Here is a 23,456-nt window from a genome sequence, read left to right on the forward strand (position 1 = left end):
AATGGTCATTTTGGTAAAACTAGCTGATTTACTGGTGTTATTGATCACAGGAACACAAACTGTGTTTCTATTTTCCTTTGACTATTCCCAAGCTTGTCTCCCACTCTCTAATTCTTTCTCTCTCTCTTTCTCTCTCTCTCTCTCTCTGTGTTGGTGTGTGGCCTTTCTCACACTCCGTATAACAGAATCACACAGAATCACAGAATCACACAGTGCAGAAGAGGCCCTTCGGCCCATCGAGTCTGCCCCGACATGTGAGAAATACCTGACCTACCTACCTAACCCCATTTACCAGCAGTTGGCAGACATTAGATGGACAGACTTTTTTTTATATGCAAACAGGCTGATTACTAATGAGCAACTATAATGCTGACAATAACCAAAAATGATTACCTCTCTGAATCAGGCAGGCTGAGCCATTTCAGGATAGTGAATACTCTTTCTTCAAATGGAATAGATCTGAAATATATAAATAGTTGCAAGGAAAAGTGAGAGACGGAAAGAGACTCAAGATGGATACTTGGTAATATTGTTGATATTATGATGCATTGAGCTCTATTGTCAACTAGCTCCTTTCAAGCTTGCTTAAAAAGCTACATAAAAAAAGTGACAAACCTCCTTAAATTTGCAAACCCTGATACGCCAATGTAATTCAGATCCAAATACACTATTGATAATGACACATTTTGCTGTTCACATGTCCTGTCATTTTATCAAGATTCAGTTACAGCCATTTTTTATTTTGATCAAAAACAATTAGGTATCTATGGGATAAAAACAAAAAAACTGCGGATGCTGGAAATCCAAAACAAAAACAGAATTACCTGGAAAAACTCAGCAGGTCTGGCAGAAACGTCAACTCTTTTCTTCTCCGCCGATGCTGCCAGACCTGCTGAGTTTTTCCAGGTAATTCTGTTTTTGTTTAGGTATCTATGGTATTACTTAATTTTTAAATGAAATTCCACTGTTCACTATTTTAATAAAGGTCTCAAATTATGTAACCTAATTAGATTGTCGTTAAAATAGCAGACAAAAGAATTTCATACAAATATGTCTGTTACTGAAATATCACAGCACAATTTTCACTGTAATATCATTTTGAGGCTTATGGTTGGATTGAAATGATTGGAATTTGCTTTAGACAGTCAGCAGCAGTTAACAAGAGTCACTAAGAATTTTCTAGCCAGCTCAAAAAAATTACTTTTCAAATGTGCCCTACATATATCAATATTTCTATGCACATATAGTGAGCATGTGGAAGTACAGCAGTTGTTTGGGTGACCAATGTCAGCTGCAGAGGGGGAACTAAATTTGTCCCTGGGTAATAGTGGAGACAAGTTAAAAAGTACAATATTAAAAATACCTTTGTTACAAAACAAAAGCAACTTGTAATGCTTTTGTTTCCAGAAACATTTAGGCCCAGATTTCTGCCACGATGGAGAGGCTCTCAGTCGTGGCGAAAATAGCAGAAATGCCTGAAAATCAGAAATCCCACCCTCGAACATGACACTTCCCATTATCACAGGGGTGGGATTGGGTGTAGGCCACATTTTGTTCATGCACAGTTCACAGAGGCAGCTGGCCATTTAAATCATCAGCTGCTTCCACTGAAGTGGAATGTTGGTCAGCCAGGAGTGTGAAATCCGACATGTACAAATTAGACCAGGTAAGAGGAGCTCTGAGCTTGATGGATTCATTCGGACTGCCAGGGCACTTCTTTGGATCTGGTCCTGCGACACCTTTGGAGGAGCTAAAGTGCCCTTTGTGGGAAGTCAGGTGCTCTTTGGGGTAGGTACAGTGTCCTTAGAAATTATTAAAAATAGGCTTAAATATGCATTAAAAGTGCATAAACCTATCACTTTCAAGCACATTGGAACTGTTAACAGACCTGTCAAAACTGTCAGATGCACCTGTCAAAGGGACCAATAAAAATCCAGCTGTTAAAATCCTTGAAAAAAAATGTCTGGAGTGTTAAACAAAAATGATTTCTTGCTATTTCACTCTGTCCGGTGAGATAAGCCTGAAGGGTTCCATCACTGAATTAGTACTGCATGATTGATTTCACAACCATCTATTATGACATTAGCATGCCTGCCATTTTACAGTTTGATTGACAGATGCAAGTGGTTATAGAAGCTTTGATGTGAGATTAGGAATTCTAATGCTTGTTGCTATAAGGGATTATGAACATAATTTAAATGTTTATACTTATAAGGCTTCATTTAGTTGAATGAATGTAAATGTAGCAAATAGGTTCTTACAAATGAGTGTTTTTTCAAAATGATGAAGTCTTCAGTTGACATTTAGAAACTTATTTTATAGAACATTATATTATCTCATCGCTGCATGGGTCCTGAGGTCTGCCCATGGTGGATTCTAGGTAGGTTGGGAGGTGTAAGGGCAAAGAGTGGTGAGTGGGGCTATGGGTTGGCCTGAGTTGGTACTAACTTGAAATAGGGGCTATAAAGGGCAATGAGGCTGCATGTAAGGGCATTGGTTGGAATGGAGGGTATGAGGGGCCATTAGAGGTGGTATGCGTTGGTATGGATAGGACATGGGGAGTGTGTGGGTGATGAGAAGAGATGTGAGGGATGAGGGCTGGTGGAATGTTTCTTTTTATTCATTCACAGGATAAGGGCTTCGCTGGCTGGGGCAGCATTTATTGCCCATCACTAGTTGCCCTTGAGAAGGTGGTGGTGAGCTGCCTTCTTGAATCACTGCAGCCCATGTGGTGTAGGTACACCCACAGTACTGTTAGGAAGGGAGTTCCAGGATTTTGACCCAGCAACAGTCAGGATGGCGAGTGACATGGAGGGAAGATTCCATGTGGTTATGTTCCTATCTGTCTGCTGCCCTTGTCCTTCTAGATGGTAGTGGTCGTGGGTTTGGAAGGTGCTGTCTAAGGAACCTTGGTGAATTCCTGCAGTGCACCTTGTAGATGGTACACACTGCTCCTACTGTGCGTCGGTGGTGGAGGGAGTGAGTGTTTGTGGATGGAGTGCCAATAAAGTTGGCTGCTTTGTCCTGGATGGTGTCAAACTTCTTGAGTGTTGTAGGAGCTGCACTCATCCAGGCAAGTGGAGAGTATTCCATCACACTCCTGACTTGTGCCTTGTAGATGGTGGACAGGCTTTAGGGAGTCAGGAGGTGAGTTACTCATCACACAATTCCTAGCCTATGACCTGCTCTTGTAGCCACAGTATTTATATGGCTAGTCCAGTTCAGTTTCTGATCCATGGTAATCCCCAGTATGTTGATAGTGGGAGATTCAGCAATGATAATGACAGTGAATGTCAAGGGGCGATGGTTCAATCCTCTTTTGTTGGAGGTAGTCATTGCCTGACACTTGTGTGGCATCAATATTGCTTGCCACTTGACAGCCCAAGCCTGGATATTGTCCAGGCCATGCTGCATTTGGACATTGACTGCTTCTGTATCTGAGGAGTCGTGAATGGTGCTGAGCATTGTGCAATTATCAGCGAACATCCCCACTTCTGACCTGATGATGGAAGGAAGTTCATTGATGAAGCAGCTGAAGATGGTTGAGCCTAGGACTTCTTCCAGTTTCCCCCACACCACCCCCCAAACCCCCCACCAGCACCACCTCCCCCCCACCCCCACATCGAGATGGAAAATCCGACATTTGGCCAGCCATTTTAAATATCAGATTTACGGAGCTGCGATTTCTCCCATCTCTGCGCACCCAAACCAGAAGTAAAAATTAGGGCCTTAAAATTAGAAAACGTGGCAACACCACCAGCCTGATCCTATTCCCTCTATCCAGCCGCATAGGCTGTAACCTAGTTACACCAGCATTAGAGGGAGGAGCAAGTGTCAAATCTGTCAGCATTCACTATCACCTGTCAGCAGCAATCCCACTGCTTCTTACTGACAAGTGACAAATCTCAGCTGCTAAGTTTTATCGTATTCATTTTATGGCAACTAGGCCTACTGATTTTAGCGTTTCACCCAGTAAAATCTTATAATTGAACCCTAAAAGATTGAATCAAATTTTATAATGATGCCCAATTAAATTCTGAAACAGAAACATCGGGCTGAATTTTCCCTACCTGAGGTTGGGTGCAAGGGAGAGTGCAGCAGTGGGATTTGAACCCATGTCCCCTGAATATTAGTCTGGGTCTCTGGATCACTAGTCCAGTGATATTACAATGATCACCATCCCCCCTTTGGAGCCAGAGGTTTACCAATCTCAGCAATAGCCATCGTTCCTGGTGGAGCTGCTGGCCTGACATTGCTGTAGGCCTTTGAGAGCTTGCTCATCATCCTCATAGGATGAAGTAGTGGAGGTAGCCAATCAGTAAGACACTTCCTGAGAGGATGTGTCGGTGGGGACATGATTACCTGGATGGTCATGGGACCCCCCATATTGGGCTGAACGTTGAGGTCCCAATGCACACTGGAAAATTCAGCCAATCTCCTTTGAGGCAGATGAAATCTTCACATATCCTCCCTTTGCTATAATTGGGTAGGTAAATGTCACACAACATACACAAAGAGTAGGATTTTTCAAGATAGCAGGGTTTTCCACCTCATCACCCAAAGTGTTGGCAGGGAACGCATCTCCACTGACCACAGCATCCATGCAGCGTTAATTGGCTGGAGACATAATTCCCGCCTCAGAGAGCTGCCAGCCAAACTGACTAAGCAGCAACTCTGTAGTCCCAGCAGTGCCAGTGGTAGCAGTGGGGTCCAAGACCAGGTAACTGCAGGGGGGGTCACACAGCGGGGAGGGGAGGTGAGGTCCTGGGAGTGGGGGACAGTGAGAGTGGCAGGGGGATTTTGTTGCAGAGGACAGAGGGGTGGGGGAAGGGAAGCATCCCGGGTAGAAAACCCTGTGGGGATGGGGTGGCCACCTAATGTGAAAAGAGGGCCCCTTGAGGGATGCATCCCACCCTCTTCCTTCCCAAGGCCTGAGCAGGGTGACCGGCCAGGCTTTGCCCCTGCCCCTGAATTCCACCCCACCCTCAAAATGAGGGCAGCAGGAAGGTCACCCAGGAATTTTACAGGCCAAACGTCTCACCACCTGCCTGCACCACCCCCCATCCCACCCCAACCCCCCACCGCCCCCTCCCCCACAACCTGCAAACCTGCTGGCAGGGCACCATAGAATTCTGCTCACAGATCCCTGCTCCCTGAATCAATTTGTGACCCAATGTTGACTTGAGGACACAATATTTTCTTGAATTTCTATAAAATCTGAAGTTTTCTGATTACAAATGTAGAAACGTAGAACATCTGTGGCACAGAAGGAGGTCATTTAGCCCACTGTAGCTAACAAAAGAGCTATATAGCTCACGTTCCAGATGTTGGTCTGTACGTTACTGCACCTAATGTGATATTTTTGCAATGTTATGAGGACTTCAGTCTCTACCATTCTATCAAACAGTGGGTGGAATCATCTGGTCCCATTGGCAGTGGGCACCATGGCGGGTGTGGGTGGACAATATTGTGAGAAGGCCAAAAATCAGCTTTATGCGATTGTGAAACCAGTTTGTGATCATCAATGGCAGGCTGCCTTCCCTGCCGCTGCATGCTGCATGGGATCCTAATTTCAACACTTTAACATCTCAGTATAAGCCCAGCTCACTGGGATCATCCCCCCAAACTGGATCATCCGGGCACTTTGGTGTGATTGCCAGGGCTTGCTTGGGGAAGGGAGAGAAGTGGCCTCAGGCAAGGAAAGAGGCTGCAGGGCGAGGGCTGTACTGGGGAAGGGGGGTATCCGAGGGTGTGTATGGGGGCACATGTTGATCTGGGCAAGTGGCTTCAAGATAGTGAGCTGAGGAGGCAGTTCTCAGTGAGTGACATGCCAGTGAATGGCCTTGTGAGTGTGTGAGTTTAAAGTGATGAGGTGGTTGCTGTACCCTGGCGACACAGATGAGATGATTCATCCTCTTTCTGCATTGGATGGCCAACCTCTCCTGTGCAGCATTGGCACTGACCACCACAGCCGCCGCCTCCCAAGCTAGAATAGTGAAATTGCTGAACCTCCTGCAGCCAGAGCAGGGATGGAGTACATCACGGTGGGCCTCCAAAAGGCATTCCAGTGATGGGTCACTGAACTTGGTTTTCAGGGCCATGTCTTCACTGGAGCAGCCCTGGGCTGCTAGCATTGAGAACTGTGTGCATGGCTGCAGTTTAGTTTTGGCACCTGGAGTGAAGAAACAGTGAAGTAACGGCATAGCAGGCATTTCAGAGGCCGCCCGCCAGCGAGACAGCGTGTTTCCTGTGACTGCATAATTAATGAGGTGGGAAGCAGATAATATGATGCGAAAATCCGCCATTGCAGCCAGCGGGTAAAACATCTTTTTTCACACCTGCTGCCGCACTTAGTTCATATCTGGGATGATTCCACCCAAAGAATTCCAGCCTCCCATCATTCTCTGGGTGCGAAAATGTCCTCCTCAGCTCCCTTCTAATCCTTCTGCTAATAACATTCAGTGTTATTTTTAACTCAACAAAGTTCACAGTTGATTTGACTTAAATTTAGGCAAAGATTATCCAGGAAAATCAGGAAGTCTAATTATAACAATTTCAAACTGTCTAAATTTCCCAAATTTTACCATTACCTTCTTGAAGAAGATTTAATAAGTTAAAACTGTATAAAAAAATTACCCACAGAACCATTCCACAGATTAGTATCCATATACATTTAAACAAAAGTTTGATGTTATTCTAGATTTTGATATTATCAATGGGAAATGTAGGTATGGTCCTTTTACACACCCCTACAATGGAGCTGGCAAGGATGGGATTGCTGTGCATGGGCAGGCTTCCCGCACCCTTATCCCACACTGGCAAAAGACTGCTGGAAACTGGAATGGGGCGGGGATCCCAGAATTGGGACCCAATTGCCATTTTTGAAGGGCTCCCGATTCTGCCCGACTCAGCAAAAAACCCGGGCCTAAAACTCACTTCATTGCTTTTGCATAGAAAATAGATTTCTGGATTTCAAATATTCATTCCTGGTATAATTACACAACTGTGCTCATTTCATAATTTTCCAAGCAAATTGTCCACATAATTTGCATATGCTTGTAACATTGTACTTACTTATTAAATTTCTCAAATTTGTTTGGGTATGTTCCATTTATTTTCACTTCAGATCCAGGCCAGAAGAAGGTACCTGCTTTCAAACCCTGATACATAGCTGTCAGCCACAACTATTCAAAGAACAAAAGTATATTTAATACATGTTTATGTGATCAGTGATTCACATCAATTAGGACAGTAGATCTCAGTTCATTGGAATATTACCCTCTCACCCTTGCATTTTTTGCTGCTTTTGTCCAGAATTGTTGGCTTCAACCACTTCCAGGCCAGACACAGTATAGCCAAAAACAAAGTAAAGCTCTCTTTAATCTGTCCAAACAAAGGTTCGATTATTGCCCATTGACGTAAACCAACTCTAAATGGCTAAGAGCTGATGCTCATCCTGCCAAATGACATTGTGTTGATAACTCTAACATTTTCTGGGCCAGATCTTTTGTACAATTATTTAAAGATTCAGTAGGGTGAGTATAAGAGTTCCACTAATGGTGGAAGCAAGAAATTGTGTATAAGTGAAATTTATAGGGATGGGAAAAATTGAAAAGACAATAAGGTGACAAAAATTTTCAGAAGTTTTAGAAAGGTTGAAAGAGCATCTGAACCTAATCTTTGATGAGGGTGATGGGATAAAGCATCAAGAAATGACAGGTCAAAATGAAGGAAAAGAAAGCCCAACCAAAGGCAAGTGAAGGAGTAGCCCAGTATCTGATCCCCTACCATTGTTCAGTGTAGCCGAATTGAAGTCATGCTGCAGAGCTGATTGTGCACAGGAACAATCTAAGCACCTTTGCTAAAAGTCCACATTGAGACATGCTTAGCAGGAGGTGCAGACAGGTTTGATGTTGCAGCTGGTGCAGTATCACAGGCTATGTTCACCCTCTGGTCTATGCTAGTAGCAAGCACTAATACAACAATTCTGCCCTAGCTCTTTGCTACCCAGACTCTGTGAAAACAGAGGTAGACAATATAAATTAAAGGGCAAAATTCTAAAGGGATGGGGGGGAGGTGGTGGTGTTGGTGGATGCAAGAGCAAAGGGACCTAGGTATATATGTGTACAAGTCATTGAACATGGCAGGACAGGTTGAGAGAGCAGTTAGTAAAGCATATAATATCCTAAGCTTTATTAATAGAGGTATGGATTACTTGTGTTAAGAAATAGAGTTTAAGTAAATTATATTTGTATTTTGTGGGTGTTAGAAATGAGCTTTAGCTTCAACATTAAAGTTTGATTTATATTTCTATAACTGTGTGTTAAGAAAAGGTCAAATTGAGTTTTAGTTTCACTTTAAAAGGTGCTTGCATTTCTAATAAGAGTTTTATGACTGTTGCAGCTAAGTTAGACAAACAAGAGTAGAAAAACTGGGCTGTTGCCTAGCAGCAAGGGTCCAGAGAGGCAGGACCCTCCCACAGACACACAAGAGAAACTATAAACAGCAGTTTGATTTGCAAATTGTTTGAGTTCAATTGGTTTTGAAAGCTGTTAGGAGAGACTGGAGCAAAGGGAACAGATAGCCAGACGCGAGCTAAAGAAAAGACCCCAAAATCCAAGGGAGTGGAACAGGAGAAAGTCACAAGAAGACCTTTTAGTCAAGTGGAAGGACAAGAGCCTGGAAAAGCTCCTGTTAAATGAAGTTAAGAGTGAGGGCCAGAGAGAAAGGCTCCAAGCTTCAGATTTGAAGAGACAAAAGCTGCAGAAAGTAGATTTAAAGTGAGAACAGCTTGCAAGAGGCCAGAAGATCTAAAGAGATGGCAGAAGGTCTGTAACTCTTTGCTATGGGCACGTGAAGCAGTGGTGTACTGTTGACAGCTGAGTCAGTGAGAGAGAGTGCGTGGAAGACTGTTTGAATGCATGTGGTGATCCAGGGGAGAGGAAAATGGGAAGGAGAGTTCAAAATCCTGGAGGTGAACCCTTGCAGAAGGTATCTGAGAGGAAGCATTGGTCTGGGAGAAGATTCCAAAATGAGTTCTTGGAGAGTGGAGATTGGAAACCCTCATGTGAAAGAGAGAGTTCAGTGAGACAGATTGGGTCATGATGTGACAAGCATCTGGCGTCTTTGAGGAAAGATCCATAGCATCTGGTTGAGGTGGCATTTGTCACTTGGTTTCAGAATGTGGTGTACCTGACTACAGGTCATCATAGGTTTACATGGACTGTGTACTTACTATGAACATTAAAGTATAAGAAAGCTTTTGTAACTTGTGTTATCCTTACATATCTGTATATCTGTAAAGGTATAGTTGTGTGTGAAGGAATTTTGTAATATAGTTCATCTTTTCTTGTTAAATAAATGTTTTATTCTTTTGTTAAAAGTTCATTAGCTGACTCCGGTGACTCTGTTCAGTAGCCCTCTCCATGTATCTAAACAAACAAATTAAAAGTTAGGATCTATCAAGCTGGGTTTCACTCTGGGATCAGGCTTGTCCAGGGGTAACCTCAACTGGGATCATAACACATGAGAAGGATGTTATGTTAAACTTGTATAAAACACTAGTTCAGCCACAACTGGAGCATTGTGTCCAGTTCTGGATGCTGCACTTTAGGAAGGATGTGAAAGCATTAGAGAGAGTGCAGAAAAGATAAATGAGAATGATCCAAAGGATGAGAAAATTCAGTTGCTTAGATAGATTGGAGAAGTTAGGACCATTTTTCCTGGAGAGGAGAAAGTTGAGAGATTTGATAAAGGTATTCAAAATCATGAGGAATCTAGATAGGGAAAAACTGTTCCCATTGGTGGAAGGATCGGAAATGAAAAGGCATAGATTTAAGGTAATTGGCTAAAGGAGCAATTGAGACATGAGGAGAAACATTTTCATGCAGTAAGTGGTTAAGATCTGGAATGCACTGCCTGAAAGTGTGGTGGAGGCACATTCAATAGAGGCATTCAATTGGGTTATTATCTAAAAAGGAAGAATGTGCAGGATTATGGGGAGAAGGCTGGGTAATAGCACTAGGTGGATTGGTAATTCAGAGAACTGGCGCAGACATGATAAGCCAAATTGCCTTTTTCTCTGTTATGACAATTCTGTGATTCTGTTGGAGGCAGTTCAGAAGAAGTTTAGTTGACTGATATCTGGAATGAGCAGGTTGTCTTATGAGGAAAGGTTGGACAGACTGGGCTTGTTTCTACTGGAGTTTAGAAGAGTGAGGGGTGACTTGATTTAAGTATATAAGATCCTGAACAGTATTGACAAGGTGGATGTAGAAAGGATGTTTCCTTTTGTGGATGAGTCCAGAACTAGGGGGCACTGTTTTAAAATTAGGGGTCACCATTTTAAGACAGAAATGAGGAGAATTTTTTTCTCTCAGAGGGTTGTGTGACTTTGGAACTTTCTGCCTCAGAAGGGGGTGGAGGTGGGGTCATTGAATATTTTTAAGACAGATTCTTGTTAGGCAAGAGAATCAAAGGTTACCAGGGGCAAATGGGAATGTAGAATTCGAAACTCAAGCAGATCAGCCATGATCTCATTGAATGGTGGAGCAGGTTTGAGGGGCTGAATGGTCTACTCCTGTTCTTATTTCTATGTTTCTTATGTTCCCCACATTGGTGCGGGGTCTTGTTCTGAAGTTAGGGTAAAGACATGTTTCACCTTGTAATGCCCACGTAGGGCAGATACTTCAGTGTGCCAGGGAGTGGCAGAGAAAGTTCCCAACTGAAACAGGCTGGAGCTATATTATGATATTCCAATGATGTAAAAATAATATCATGCTTGCCGCCTCATTTTCCAGCCTTTACAATTGATGCACATGACTTCCAAATCATACCATGTAAAGGGATGTCCAGAGTTACTAGGCACTGAGCTGTATATGGAAGTAATTTTCAAAGACGTTATAAGGACACTCATTCCACAGTTCACAAGAAATTTCTGGTTGGATTCTCTTACTTCCTTTAAACAGAGCCAATTCTGCTGGGCTTGATAATTTCAAGAATTCGGGTTTATCAAAGTGTGGGGTGTTCATGTGGCAAATTGACACTATTTAGGCACCCTGTAGTAAATGTTTTTTAGTTAAAAGCGAGCTTCTCTGCCAGGTGCACTAATTCTGAAAACCCATCTCTCTGGTAGTATATGAGGAGATTGGACATGATTTTTCCTCTTTGACCTACTGCTTTTAATAACAAGTATTTGGCAATAATTTGTAAGAATAAGTTGTAGTTTGTGAATTGCCATGTGAAGTGCAAGAAGATGTGAAATATAGGGCGGAATTTTATGGCCCTATTGCAGTGGGGAAAGGCTGTAAAATGCAACGAGCTGTTCAAAATTCCATTGGCATTGGCGGGACCAGAAAATCCCGCCGGCAGGAGGGGGCGTAAAATTCCACCCATAAGCTAAATTATGAATGCCTGCAAAATGCAGAGCAGAGGACAGATGTATCCTGTCATGAAGGAACTAGTGTGAAATGAATGTCATATAAGGTAAGATCTCCTCATGATGTTAGATAAAGTTATGGATTAATTTACTAATAATTGCTTACTAATTTATTTGCTGATCTATTGTTGTAAGGGCAAGATTTTCTCTTTGATAATGAAATAATCTGATCAAATGTTAAAGATGCAATAGCTCAAGTAGCTTTAGAAAGGCAGTAGTTTGAGTAATTCCAAAATATAAACTGCTTGCTTGAAGAGACCTCTCTGTCTAAAATAGGATGGTGGGTCTCAAGGAAGTGCTTTTGATCAATGAGTAGCTGAAACTTATGAGCCACATCAGCAAATGCTATTTTCTGTGAAAGATCAATGAAGTAAGCTAGTTAATGTATTAAAGGTTGATTATTAGGCCAAACCAAAGAGGGGGAGAAAAACAGGATACCTCTCCAAGATTGTGGGAGGATTTTAACGAACATTACAAAGGAGAAGACAAGGAGAAGGCACTGTAGATTGTAGGGGTGGATGTAATGCTGGCAGAAGCCTAACACCTATCTTGCTAAAGAACCTGGACAAGGAGAAATAGACAATACATGCTACTCTGTCCAGTTACCTAAAAAGTGATAGATAATCTGTTTGGAACCGTAAATTATTGTCTAAGCACTGTAATGTGTTGATTTCCGTTGTGCGTTAATAAAAGGTCTGTTGTAACCAATTGGTATCAAGTTCGAATCCCTTGGATTATGACAAGTATCAGACCAAACCGTGGGAGGCAATGGCATCATGGTATTGTCGCTGGACTAATAAGCCAGAGACCCAGGGTAATGCTCTGAGACCTGACTTTGAATCCCACCACAGCAAACGGTGGAATTTCATTCAATAACGATCTGGAATTAAAAGTCTAATGATGACCATGAAACCATTGTCAATTGTTGTAAAAACCCATTTGCTTGACTCATGCCTGTTACGGAAGGAAATCTGCCGTCCTTACCTGGTCTGGACTTCATGTGACTCCAGACCAAAGCAATGTGGCTGACTCTTAAATGCCCTCTGGCCCAGAAAGCCACTCAGTTGAATCAAACCACCACAAAGACTGAAACAAGGAATGAAACCGGACGTACCACCGAGCATCGACCTAGGCACCGGAAATGACAGCCCTGTCGTTGCTTCTTACTCCTTACTAACATCTGGGGGCTAGTGCCAAAATTGGGAGAGCTGCCTCACAGGCAAGTCAAGCAACAGCCTGACATAATCATCTTCATGGAATCATATCTGTCCCAGACACCACACTACCATCACCATTCCTAGGCATGTCCTGTCCTACCAGCAGGACAGGCCCAGCAGGAGTGGTGGCACAGTGATATTCAGTTGGGAAGCAGTTGCCCTTGGAGTCCTCAACATTGACTCCGGACCCCATGAAGTCTCATGGCATCAGGTCAAATATGGGCAAAGAAACCTCCTGCTGATTACCACATACCGCCCTCCCTCAGCTGATGAATCAGTGCTCCTCCATGTTGAACATCACTTGCAGGAAGCACTGAGGGCGGCAAGAGTGCAGAATGTACTCTGGGTGGGGGACTTCAATGTCCATCACCAAGAGTGGTTTGGTAGCACCACTACTGACCAAGCTGGCTGAGTCCTAAAGGTCATAGCTGCCAGACTGGGTCTGCGGCAGGTGATGAGGGAACCAACAAGAAGGAAAAAAATACTGGACCTCAACCTCATCAACCTGCCTGATGCATCTGTCCACGATAGTATTGGTAGGAGTGGCCACCACACAGTAGTTGTGGAGATGAAGTCCCGCCTTCACAGTGAGAATACCCTCCATTGTGTCGTGTGGCACTACCACCATGGTAAATGAGATAGATTTCGGACAGATCTTGCACCTCAAGGCTGGGCATCCATGAGGCGCTGTGGGCCATCAGCAGCAGCAAAACTGTACTCAACCACAATCTGTAACCTCATTACCATCAAGTCAGGGGATCAACCCAGGTTCAATGAAGAATGCAGGAGGGCATGCCAGGAGCAGCACCAGGCATACATAAAAGTGAGGTGAACTCACTGGAGAATGAGGCTACACAAATACCACCATCCTCAATGATGGGGGAGCCCAGAACATCGGTGCAAAAGATAAGGCTAAAGCATTGCTACAATCTTCAGCCAGAAGTGCCGAGTGGGTGATCCATCTCAGCCCCCTCCCAGGGGTCCCAGCATCAAAGATGCCAGTCTTCAGACAAATCGATTCACTCCACATGATATTAAGAAACAGCTAAAGGCACTGGATACTGCAAAGGCTTTGGGCCCTGACAATATTCCAGCAATAGTACTGAAGACTTGTGCTCCAGAACTTGCTGTGCGCATAGCCAAGCTGTTCCAGTACAGCTGCAACATTGGCATCTACCTGGCTTTGTGGAAAATTGCCCAGTTGTGTCCTGTACACAAAAAGCAGGACAAATCCAACCCAGCCAATTACTGCCCCATCAGTGTATTCTTGATCACCAGGAAAGTAATGAAAGGGGTCATCAACAGTGCTATCAAGTGGCACTTGTTTAGCAATAACTTGCTTACTGATGCCCAGTTTGGGTTCCGCCAGGGCCACTCAGCTCCTGACCTCAATACCCAAAAGCCTTTGTTCAAATATGGACAAAAGAGCTGAATTCCCAAGGTGAAGTGAGAGTGACTGCCCTTGACATCAAGGCAGCATTGACCGAGTGTGGCATCAAGGACCCCTAGCAAAATTGGAGTCAATGGGAATCAGGAGGAAAATTCTCCCCTGGTTGGAGTCATACCTAGCACAAAGGAAGATGGTTGTGGTTGTTAGAAGCCAGTCATCTCAGCTCCAGGACATCACTGCAGGAGTTCCTCAGGGTAGTGTCCTTGGCCCAACCATCTTCAGCTGCTTCATCAGTGACCTTCCTTCCATCATAAGGTCAGAAATGGGGATGTTTGCTGATGATTGCACAATGTTCAGCAGCATTCGCGACTCCTCAGATACTGAAGCAGTCCATGTCCAAATGCAGCAAGACCGGACAGTATCCAGGCACACAAGTGCCAAGGCAATGACTATCTCAAACAAGAGAGAATCCAACCATTGCTCCTTGATGTTCAATGGCATTACCATCACTGAATCCCCCACTATCAACATCCTGGGGGTTACCATTGACCAGAAACTGTATTGGATTAGCCATATAAATTCTGTGGCTACAAGAGCAGGTCAGAGGCTAGGAATCTTTCAACGAGTAACTCATCTCCTAACTTCCCAAAGCCTGTCCACCATCTACAAGGCACAAGTCAGGAGTGTGATGGAATACTCCCCACTCACCTGGATGAGTGCAGCTCCAACAAGACTCAAGAAGCTTGACATCATTCAGGACAAAGCAGCCCGCTTGATTGGCACTCCATCCACAAATATTTACTCCCTCCACCACCAATGAACAGTAGCAGCAGTGTATACCATCTACAAGATGTACTGCAGGGATTCACCTAGGCTCCTTCGACAGCACTTTCCAAACCCATAACCACTACTGTCTAGAAGGACAAGGGCAGCAGATAGATGGAAGCACCACCACCGGTAAGTTCCCCTCCAAGTCGTTCATCATCCTGACTTGGAAATATATCACCGTTCCTTCATTGTCACTTGGTCAAAATCCTGGAACCCCCTTCCTAACAGCACTGTGGGTGTACCAACACCACATGGACTGCAGCGGTTCAAGAAGGCAGCTCACCACCACCTTCTCAAGGGCAACTAGGGATGGGCAATAAATGCTGGCCCAACCAGCAAAGCCCACATCCCCTGAATTAATTTAAAAAATCACCCCCGGTTATGTGACTTGCCTTAATGCGGGCTTAGGCGAATAATGAATCACTGAGACTGCCCAAATGTACCTCATGTATAACACTTACAGAAGGAAAGAATTTTCATACCAATAGTCCAGATAAATTCTAACTAAGGTGCCAGAGCTAAACAGTCAGCGTATCAACCTGTCACATAAGCTAGTGTCCCAGCAGCTGCATTCTTTTATTTACATATCAGTCTCATTTTTCAGTTATATTACCAGCAGAATGAATTTCTGAATGTAACAGTTCAAATTTGCCACCTGCCCTTAGCAGTTGCACTGGAAGTAGCTTTCACCCACAAGCAAAACTCATATTCAATGGTAAAATGCAGGAAATCTGAAATAAATAACAAAATAAAAACTGTAAAGACATTGCAGATCATTTAGCATCTGGAGCGAGAACAGGGGTTCTCATGAAGGGTTTATGTGCAAATTCCATAACCTGTTTTTGTTTCTACCTTCTATGTATTTACAGCTTTGTCTATTTTAATTAGTACATTTTGCACGGTATAGTTGTTTTTTTATCATTACTATATAACACACAATGAATGCATATAGACACTACTGACCTAGTTTAGATCAATAATTTCCTTGCACTGTGCCATTTATTTCACTGCACTGTCCCTTTTTGATTCCCATGTGATCATGCATGCAAGCATCTTAAAGGGATGCTGGTAGTGCACAGCCTTTTTGTCCCTGGGTGGCACATTCCTCTTTGTCACATGAACATGCATCTGCACAGCTTAGAAGGAGCATTTGTTCAGACAGAATCATTCTCACACCATTCTTCATGCTCAGATTTTCAGACATCAAGAACTGACATGATTTGTACTAATTTCTAATTATACAAAAATAGAAATATTATACACTTTACTCACTGGTTGTCCTCCCCACCAAACTGGATCGTTTTTTTCATCACCATGCAGAGAGAAGGATTTGTTCAAATTAACATCATACATGTTGTTATCAACTATGCCATGAGTTTCTGAGTACAGTCCCTGTATAAATAAAAGTATATTGTATTTAACTTCAGATTAATTGAATTCATCACTTACTATTAGAGTTACTGCCATATCCTGACAGCAAAAAGTAACTATACAGAAGAAATAGCTAACAGATAAGCAGATAGGGACAAGAATTTACTACATTGTTGAAGTTAGCCAAATCCAATTAACGGCCAGCCAGCATGAAAGGTGCGCTGAGAAGCTCAGCGCTGCCAGGGTGGGGTCGGGAGGAGTGCGAGTGCAAAAGTCTACATATGCATGAGGGAGCGTGCACTGAAAGTTTCCTGAAGGAAGGGAGCTGCCTCAGTTTCATGTCTTAGGTAAACGAGTTTGTTGGCCAACCAAACTCTAACTTCATGCCTTCCTATATTCTCATCAATTCCTGCTTGCAATCAATAACAGGGAGAGACTGATGTAAGAATAAACAGTGATGGTTTATTGAGACATAGGGCAGAGCACCAGATCAGAAGTGCTCACTCAGAAACCTCCAGAACTAGACTTAGAGTTCTCAGTTGCCCGAGCTGCATATTGATTCATCAGTGCTGTCACATGATCAGTACACGTGCATTCTCTTAAAGGGACAGGGTACCTCACTTCAGCACACTCAGGCTCTGATCGCCGACGCATAAAATGACACGCAGTGACGTCGGGCAGAACTCCCGACATCACTGCGCCCCATTTAAATTTTTAGGAAGGCGGGGATGTAGCAAAATCAGCTGCATGCCCCCTGACCCGTCAATGGCCAATCAATTAAAGTAATTAGTGGACCTGCCCGTCCAACCTTAAGGTTGGCGGGCAGGCCAGGAGCCCCGGCGGCAACTGGAAAAAACTTGTAACCTCATCCACCAGCGGGATGAAGTTTCATGTAGGGATTTAAAAATTTGAATAAAGTTGTTCTGGAAATTATGAACATGTCCCAACTCATGTGACATTATCACATGAGGGGACATGTAAGGGAAATTTTTTATTTTGACTTTTAATATTTTCAAAAGTAGTGGCGATCTCCCTGAGGCAACACTTAGCCTCAGGAAGATGAGTGCACTCTTCCGTGCGCACGCGCAAAAGACGCAACCTCAATTTTGGGATTCCACCCCCACCCCCCAACCCCGCCTGCACAGGGAGTGCATAGCGCTTCCGTATGGACAACACGCTGGGCAGGCCTTAACTGTCCCGCCCACGTAAAATGGTGCGGTGCCTCCGATTGGGGATGCCGATCAGAAGCGCGCCTGCACATGCCCGCCCATCAACTTCGCACCACCCCCCCCCACCCACCGACCAATGGGGGGAGATTTCTGCCCAGGGAGCTGATGAATTGTAATAGGACTCACTCACATGAACAAGGACTTGGTAAAAATGCTGTCAAAATATATTCTTTTAAATTACTGTTGAAAACCTCATCCCACCTGTGGAAGAGGTTTCCCAAAAAATCCAAAGACCATCTGGCTGATTCACCTACTGCCAACAGGTGGTGGACAGGCAGCAAAATACTGCTTTTAATTAATTGATTAATGGCCTTAATAGGCCTTTTAACTGTTGGCGGGCATGCTGCCAACTCTCGCACATGCCCACCAACACTGAAATATCACGTGAGTGCACAATGACGTCGGGACACTCACCTGATGCCATCGCACGCTATTTTATGCCCTAATTGGGTCAGGCACGGGCCCGCCTGCAGGACATGAAATTCTGCCCTAAGTGTACAGACCTGAATGCCAGTAACTTGCCAGTTTCCAGATCACTCAGTGCAAAGGAAGTGGTAGCAATAGCAATTCCAATGCGGAAAGCCATTCTGTTAGCTCAAGCTTCTAACATTGTGGGCTTTTCTATGGAAGCACTGCCTGCCCCAAATTCTAGGGAGAAACTCCTTTCGCATCTCTCCAGAGCCAAGATCCAATGTTTCCACATCTGGCATGTAGTTCCACTCCTCCAGTCGCCATCCATCAACCACCCCTACCACCCCCCCCCCCCCCCCCCCCCCCCCTCCCCCACTGTCCAAACCCTGAACAGCTCCTTCCTCCCTAAATTTTCATTGGACCCTGGGCCCCAAGAAAATATTGGGCCCAGATAAATAACAATATCTCATTGGAAAGAAATCCTCCATCATTTTTAAGGGTAAATTTTACAAAAAATACCTTCCCAATGGGACACCTCCTTGAGAGCATTTGGGGAAATCACAGGGACCTTCCCCATAATTTCACCAAATAACAATCCTGAAATGGAAGGAGCCACATCAAAGTGCACATTCATAAGATTAATCATTAAGAGTAAAAGCATTTCCCTAACCTTTTCAAATCTGAGAAGTTTTATGTTAAATGCACAGGAAAGCAAACGGCCATTTTGTACATTCTTTCAATAATGTGCCATTTGGGAATCTTTCAGAATCTGTATGCAAAAGAGGTTTGCTTCTAGCATTACTTCAAACAGCACACTTTCTTATTGCTGCAGAACAATCACCAAAAATTATATAAAAAAGCAAATCAGTAATTTCCTACTGCTGTTCTGCTCTTGGGATGGCAAAAATTCTTGAGTCATTGTGGGAATGGGAAAATCAGTAGAAGTTGGAAATGAAGGATGCCAGTTAACCTTGTCAGGACTGATCTTGGATAGTTTGAAATGGAAGATTGGTATTACAGATGCCAATATTACTTAGTTCTACTGGAATTTAACAAATTTGAACTGTTTTTCCTCTCTGGGAAGCAGTGCCCAGCCCTTCACTGTGTTCTTGCACAATGCAATGTCTGTTGTAAGTTTTACCATTCATGCCAATCTGGACCAGCTGTGAAATCCAATTGAAAATTTGGGCAGTAACCCCAAAGTGTAAAAGATGGGAAAAGATAAATGCAAGGAAAAGGTTTTACTGAAGAGGGACGTATCTAAACACAGGTTACAGCTTTTGTCTCCTTATCGTTCACTGATTTCAGTCTTTGGTGACAGCAGACTGTTGAGTCCACAGACTAACTAGCTTGATACCATATCTTTATGATCTTGTTTGCCCTTTTCATTTCTGAAGCAACACATTCTACTGAACATTAATCGAAAGTCACTGGGGCTTAAAAACAAAACTTACCGTGACAATGGTGTAGTGATTAGGAAATGTTTTAGTGGGGTACATGGCTCTCAGGTACTGGGAATGTGTTCCACAGGTCTCTGGAATAATCACATCATGTTTAATTCTATTTCTAAAAGGTCAAATAAAATTTCATTTCACTTTAGTTATTATTTCACGACATAATCTCAGTTTACTTTGCTTAACATGGTACAAAATCAATTTGCTTGACTTGTGCAGAAACAATTCTAAGGGACATTTGCACTGCAATTGTAGTATAACTACAAATGCAACCTAAATCTGCAGTCTGGAGCTGATTTGATACCAAAGCAATGCAAATTGAGATGAAAAATCATTTTCCACTGACACTAAAATAAGAATGTAAACGCACTGACTATATATGATATAAAATCACTGAAGTTTGATTACTACATGGTACATTTTGAACATGATTTCATTAAGTCAACCTCAACCAGCTGTGAAATCCAACTGAAAATGTTGGAAATCCCCTAATACGTATGGCGAAATCTTGGGACTTATCACACAACTTTGTTACTACCAGATTAATCCTCAATCCTAATTATACATTAATTCTGAGAGTTTATGTGTAAAACATTAAGTTACCTCCACATTTTGTGGCAAAAGTCATTTTCAAATGTCTCAAATGATATGGAATTAAGGCAGGTTTGACACTTTAATGTTTGGTATATTGAATCGCATGCCCAGAGTGCATGGTGGAAAATCAGGCAAGGAGCTTTGCATTCCTATGGCAGATCCTGTGTGCTTTTCTGTCCATTATTTCAAATGGATGGAAAAATCAGGCTGACTCCATTACAGGTATTCAATCCTCCCTGGTGATTCTCTGCACTCAAGTTCTCTGAGAACAAAACCTATCCTTCATTTTTAACTCATTCTTAATTTCAGTAAGGCTGTTTTTTTAACTTTGTATCAAAATTTCCAAGTTATTTGAAGATTAAACAATATTGCATTCTTCTTTAAACATGATTCTGATCAGTCACAGTGCCTGAAATGTATTATCAGCAGGACTATTCTTGGGGCCTGAAATTCCAGGAATCCCCTTTGCCAATGGAAGAGCTGTGGAATGAAATTCTAGCCTTCCTGCTACTATAAGAAAAGTTTCTGGAGCTTAGGGAGGACACCTCACTGCTAGAGTACGTATCCATATCCCGAGAATGACTCCTGGTCACAGCACAAGTGTTAAAGTTACATTTAAAAGCCTGCCAGCAAGTCATGGAAAACAGGCAGATAGGCAAGCTGAGACCAGAACTAAAACAAAAACAGAATTGCCTGGAAAAACTCAGCAGGTCTGGCAGCATCGGCGGAGAAGAAAAGCGTTGACGTTTCGAGTCCTCATGACCCTTCGACAGAACTTGAGTTCGAGTCCAAGAAAGAGTTGAAATATAAGCTGGTTTAAGGTGTGTGTGTGGGGGGCGGAAAGAGAGAGAGATGGAGTGGGGGTGTGGTTGTAGGGACAAACAAGCAGTGATAGAAGCAGATCATCAAAAGATGTCAACAACAATAATACAAAAGAACACATAGGTGTTAAAGTTAAAGTTGTTGATATTATCTAAACGAATGTGCTAATTAAGAATGGATGGTAGGGCACTCAAGGTATAGCTCTAGTGGGGGTGGGGAGAGCATAAAAGATGTTAAAAAATAAATAAATAAATAAATATTTTTTTTTCTTTTTCTCTTTTTATAATGGAAATAGGTGGGAAAAGGAAAATCTATATAATTTATTGGAAAAAAAAAGAAAAGGAAGGGGGAAACAGAAAGGGGGTGGGGATGGGGGAGGGAGCTCACGACCTAAAGTTGTTGAATTCAATATTCAGTCCAGATGGCTGTAAAGTGCCTAGTCGGAAGATGAGGTGTTGTTCCTCCAGTTTGCGTTGGGCTTCACTGGAACAATGCAGCAAGCCAAGGACAGACATGTGGGCAAGAGAGCAGGGTGGAGTGTTAAAATGGCAAGCGACAGGGAGGTTTGGGTCATTTTTGCGGACAGACCGCAGGTGTTCTGCAAAGCGGTCGCCCAGTTTACGTTTGGTCTCTCCAATGTAGAGGAGACCACATTGGGAGCAACGAATGCAGTAGACTAAGTTGGGAGAAATGCAAGTGAAATGCTGCTTCACTTGAAAGGAGTGTTTGGGTCCTTGGACAGTGAGGAGAGAGGAAGTGAAGGGGCAGGTATTGCATCTTTTGCGTGGGCATGGGGTGGTGCCATAGGAGGGGGTTGAGGAGTAGGGGTTGATGGAGGAGTGGACCAGGGTGTCCCAGAGGGAGCGATCCCTATGGAATGCCGATGGGGGGGTGAAGGGAAGATGTGTTTGGTGGTGGCATCATGCTGGAGTTGGCGGAAATGGCGGAGGATGATCCTTTGAATGTGGAGGCTGGTGGGGTGATAAGTGAGGACAAGGGGGACCCTATCATGTTTCTGGGAGGGAGGAGAAGGTATGAGGGCGGATGCGCGGGAGATGGGCCGGACACGGTTGAGAGCCCTGTCAACGACCGTGGGTGGAAAACGTCGGTTAAGTAAGAAGGAGGACATGTCAGAGGAACTGTTTTTGAAGGTAGCATCATCGGAACAGATGCGACGGAGGCGAAGAAACTGAGAGAATGGGATGGAGTCCTTACAGGAAGCGGGGTGTGAGGAGCTGTAGTCGAGATAGCTGTGGGATTCGGTGGGTTTGTAATGGATATTGGTGGACAGTCTATCACCAGAGATTGAGACAGAGAGGTCAAGGAAGGGAAGGGAAGTGTCAGAGATGGACCACGGGAAAATGATGGAGGGGTGGAGATTGGAAGCAAAATTAATAAATTTTTCCAAGTCCCGACGAGAGCATGAAGCGGCACCGAAGTAATCATCGATGTACCGGAGAAAGAGTTGTGGAAGGGGGCCAGAGTAGGACTGGAACAAGGAATGTTCCACATACCCCATAAAGAGACAGGCGTAGCTGGGGCCCATGCGGGTACCCATAGCCACATCTTTTATTTGGAGGAAGTGAGAGGAGTTGAAGGAGAACTTGTTCAGCGTGAGAACAAGTTCAGCCAGACGGAGGAGATTAGTGGTGGATGGGGATTGTTCGGGCCTCTGTTCGAGGAAGAAGCTAAGGGCCCTCAGACCATCCTGGTGGGGGATGGAGGTGTAGAGGGATTGGACGTCCATGGTGAAGAGGAAGTGGTTGGGGCCAGGGAACTGGAAATAGTTGATGTGACGTAAGGTGTCAGAGGAATCACGGATGTAGGTGGGAAGGGACTGGACAAGGGGAGAGAGAAGGGAGTCAAGATAACGAGAAATGAGTTCTGTCGGGCAGGAGCAAGCTGAGACGATCGGTCTACCGGGGCAGTTCTGTTTGTGGATTTTGGGTAGGAGATAGAAGCGGGCCGTCCGAGGTTGGGCGACTATCAGGTTGGAAGCTGTGGGAGGGAGATCCCCAGAGGAGATGAGGTCAGTGACAGTCCTGAAAACAATGGCTTGATGTTCAGTTGTGGGGTCATGGTCCAGGGAGAGGTAGGAGGAAGTGTCTGCGAGTTGACGCTCAGCCTCCGCGAGGTAGAGGTTAGTGCGCCAGACAACAACAGCATCACCCTTGTCAGCGGGTTTGATGACAATGTCAGGGTTGGACCTGAGAGAATGGAGTGCAGTAAGTTCAGAGAGAGACAGGTTAGAATGGGTGAGAGGAGCAGAGAAATTGAGACGACTAATGTCACGCCGACAGTTCTCAATGAAAAGATCAAGAGAAGGTAAGAATCCAGAGGGAGGGGTCCAGGTGGAGGGAGAATATTGGAGATGGGTAAAAGGATCCGTTGAACTGGGAGAGGACTCCTGCCCAAAGAAGTGAGCCTGGAGACGAAGGCGGCGGAAGAAGAGTTCAGCATCATGCCGAGCCCAAAATTCATTGAGGTGAGGGCGTAAGGGTATGAAACTAAGTCCTTTGCTGAGCACTGAACGTTCAGCATTGGAGAGGGGAAGGTCAGGGGGTATAGTGAATACACGGCTGGGGTTGGGATTGGAAGATGGGGTGGGGACGGAGGGACAGGCCGGGGTGGAGGGTCCTAGATGGGTGTTGGTGTCGATGAGTTGTTGGAGCTTGCGTTCCTTAGCACTTGAGAGAAAGAGAA

At 44.1% G+C, this 23,456-nt stretch overlaps 1 protein-coding gene across 1 annotated transcript in view; it reads right to left on the reverse strand.

The window, feature by feature from the left end:
- The window catches only part of LOC121277748 (venom phosphodiesterase 2-like), a 166,531-nt gene that overhangs the window by 100,731 nt on the left and 42,344 nt on the right, over nt 1–23,456 (reverse strand). Inside the window, exons 6-9 of the mRNA XM_041187387.1 lie at nt 19,338–19,417; nt 16,145–16,264; nt 7,075–7,184; nt 394–459 (exon numbers count right to left, since the gene is read on the reverse strand). Coding sequence (XP_041043321.1) covers nt 394–459; nt 7,075–7,184; nt 16,145–16,264; nt 19,338–19,417 — 376 coding nt within the window. The remainder of the gene's footprint in view (nt 1–393; nt 460–7,074; nt 7,185–16,144; nt 16,265–19,337; nt 19,418–23,456) is intronic.

This window comes from Carcharodon carcharias, chromosome 5 (genome assembly GCF_017639515.1).
Source record: "Carcharodon carcharias isolate sCarCar2 chromosome 5, sCarCar2.pri, whole genome shotgun sequence".
NCBI lineage: Eukaryota > Metazoa > Chordata > Chondrichthyes > Lamniformes > Lamnidae > Carcharodon > Carcharodon carcharias.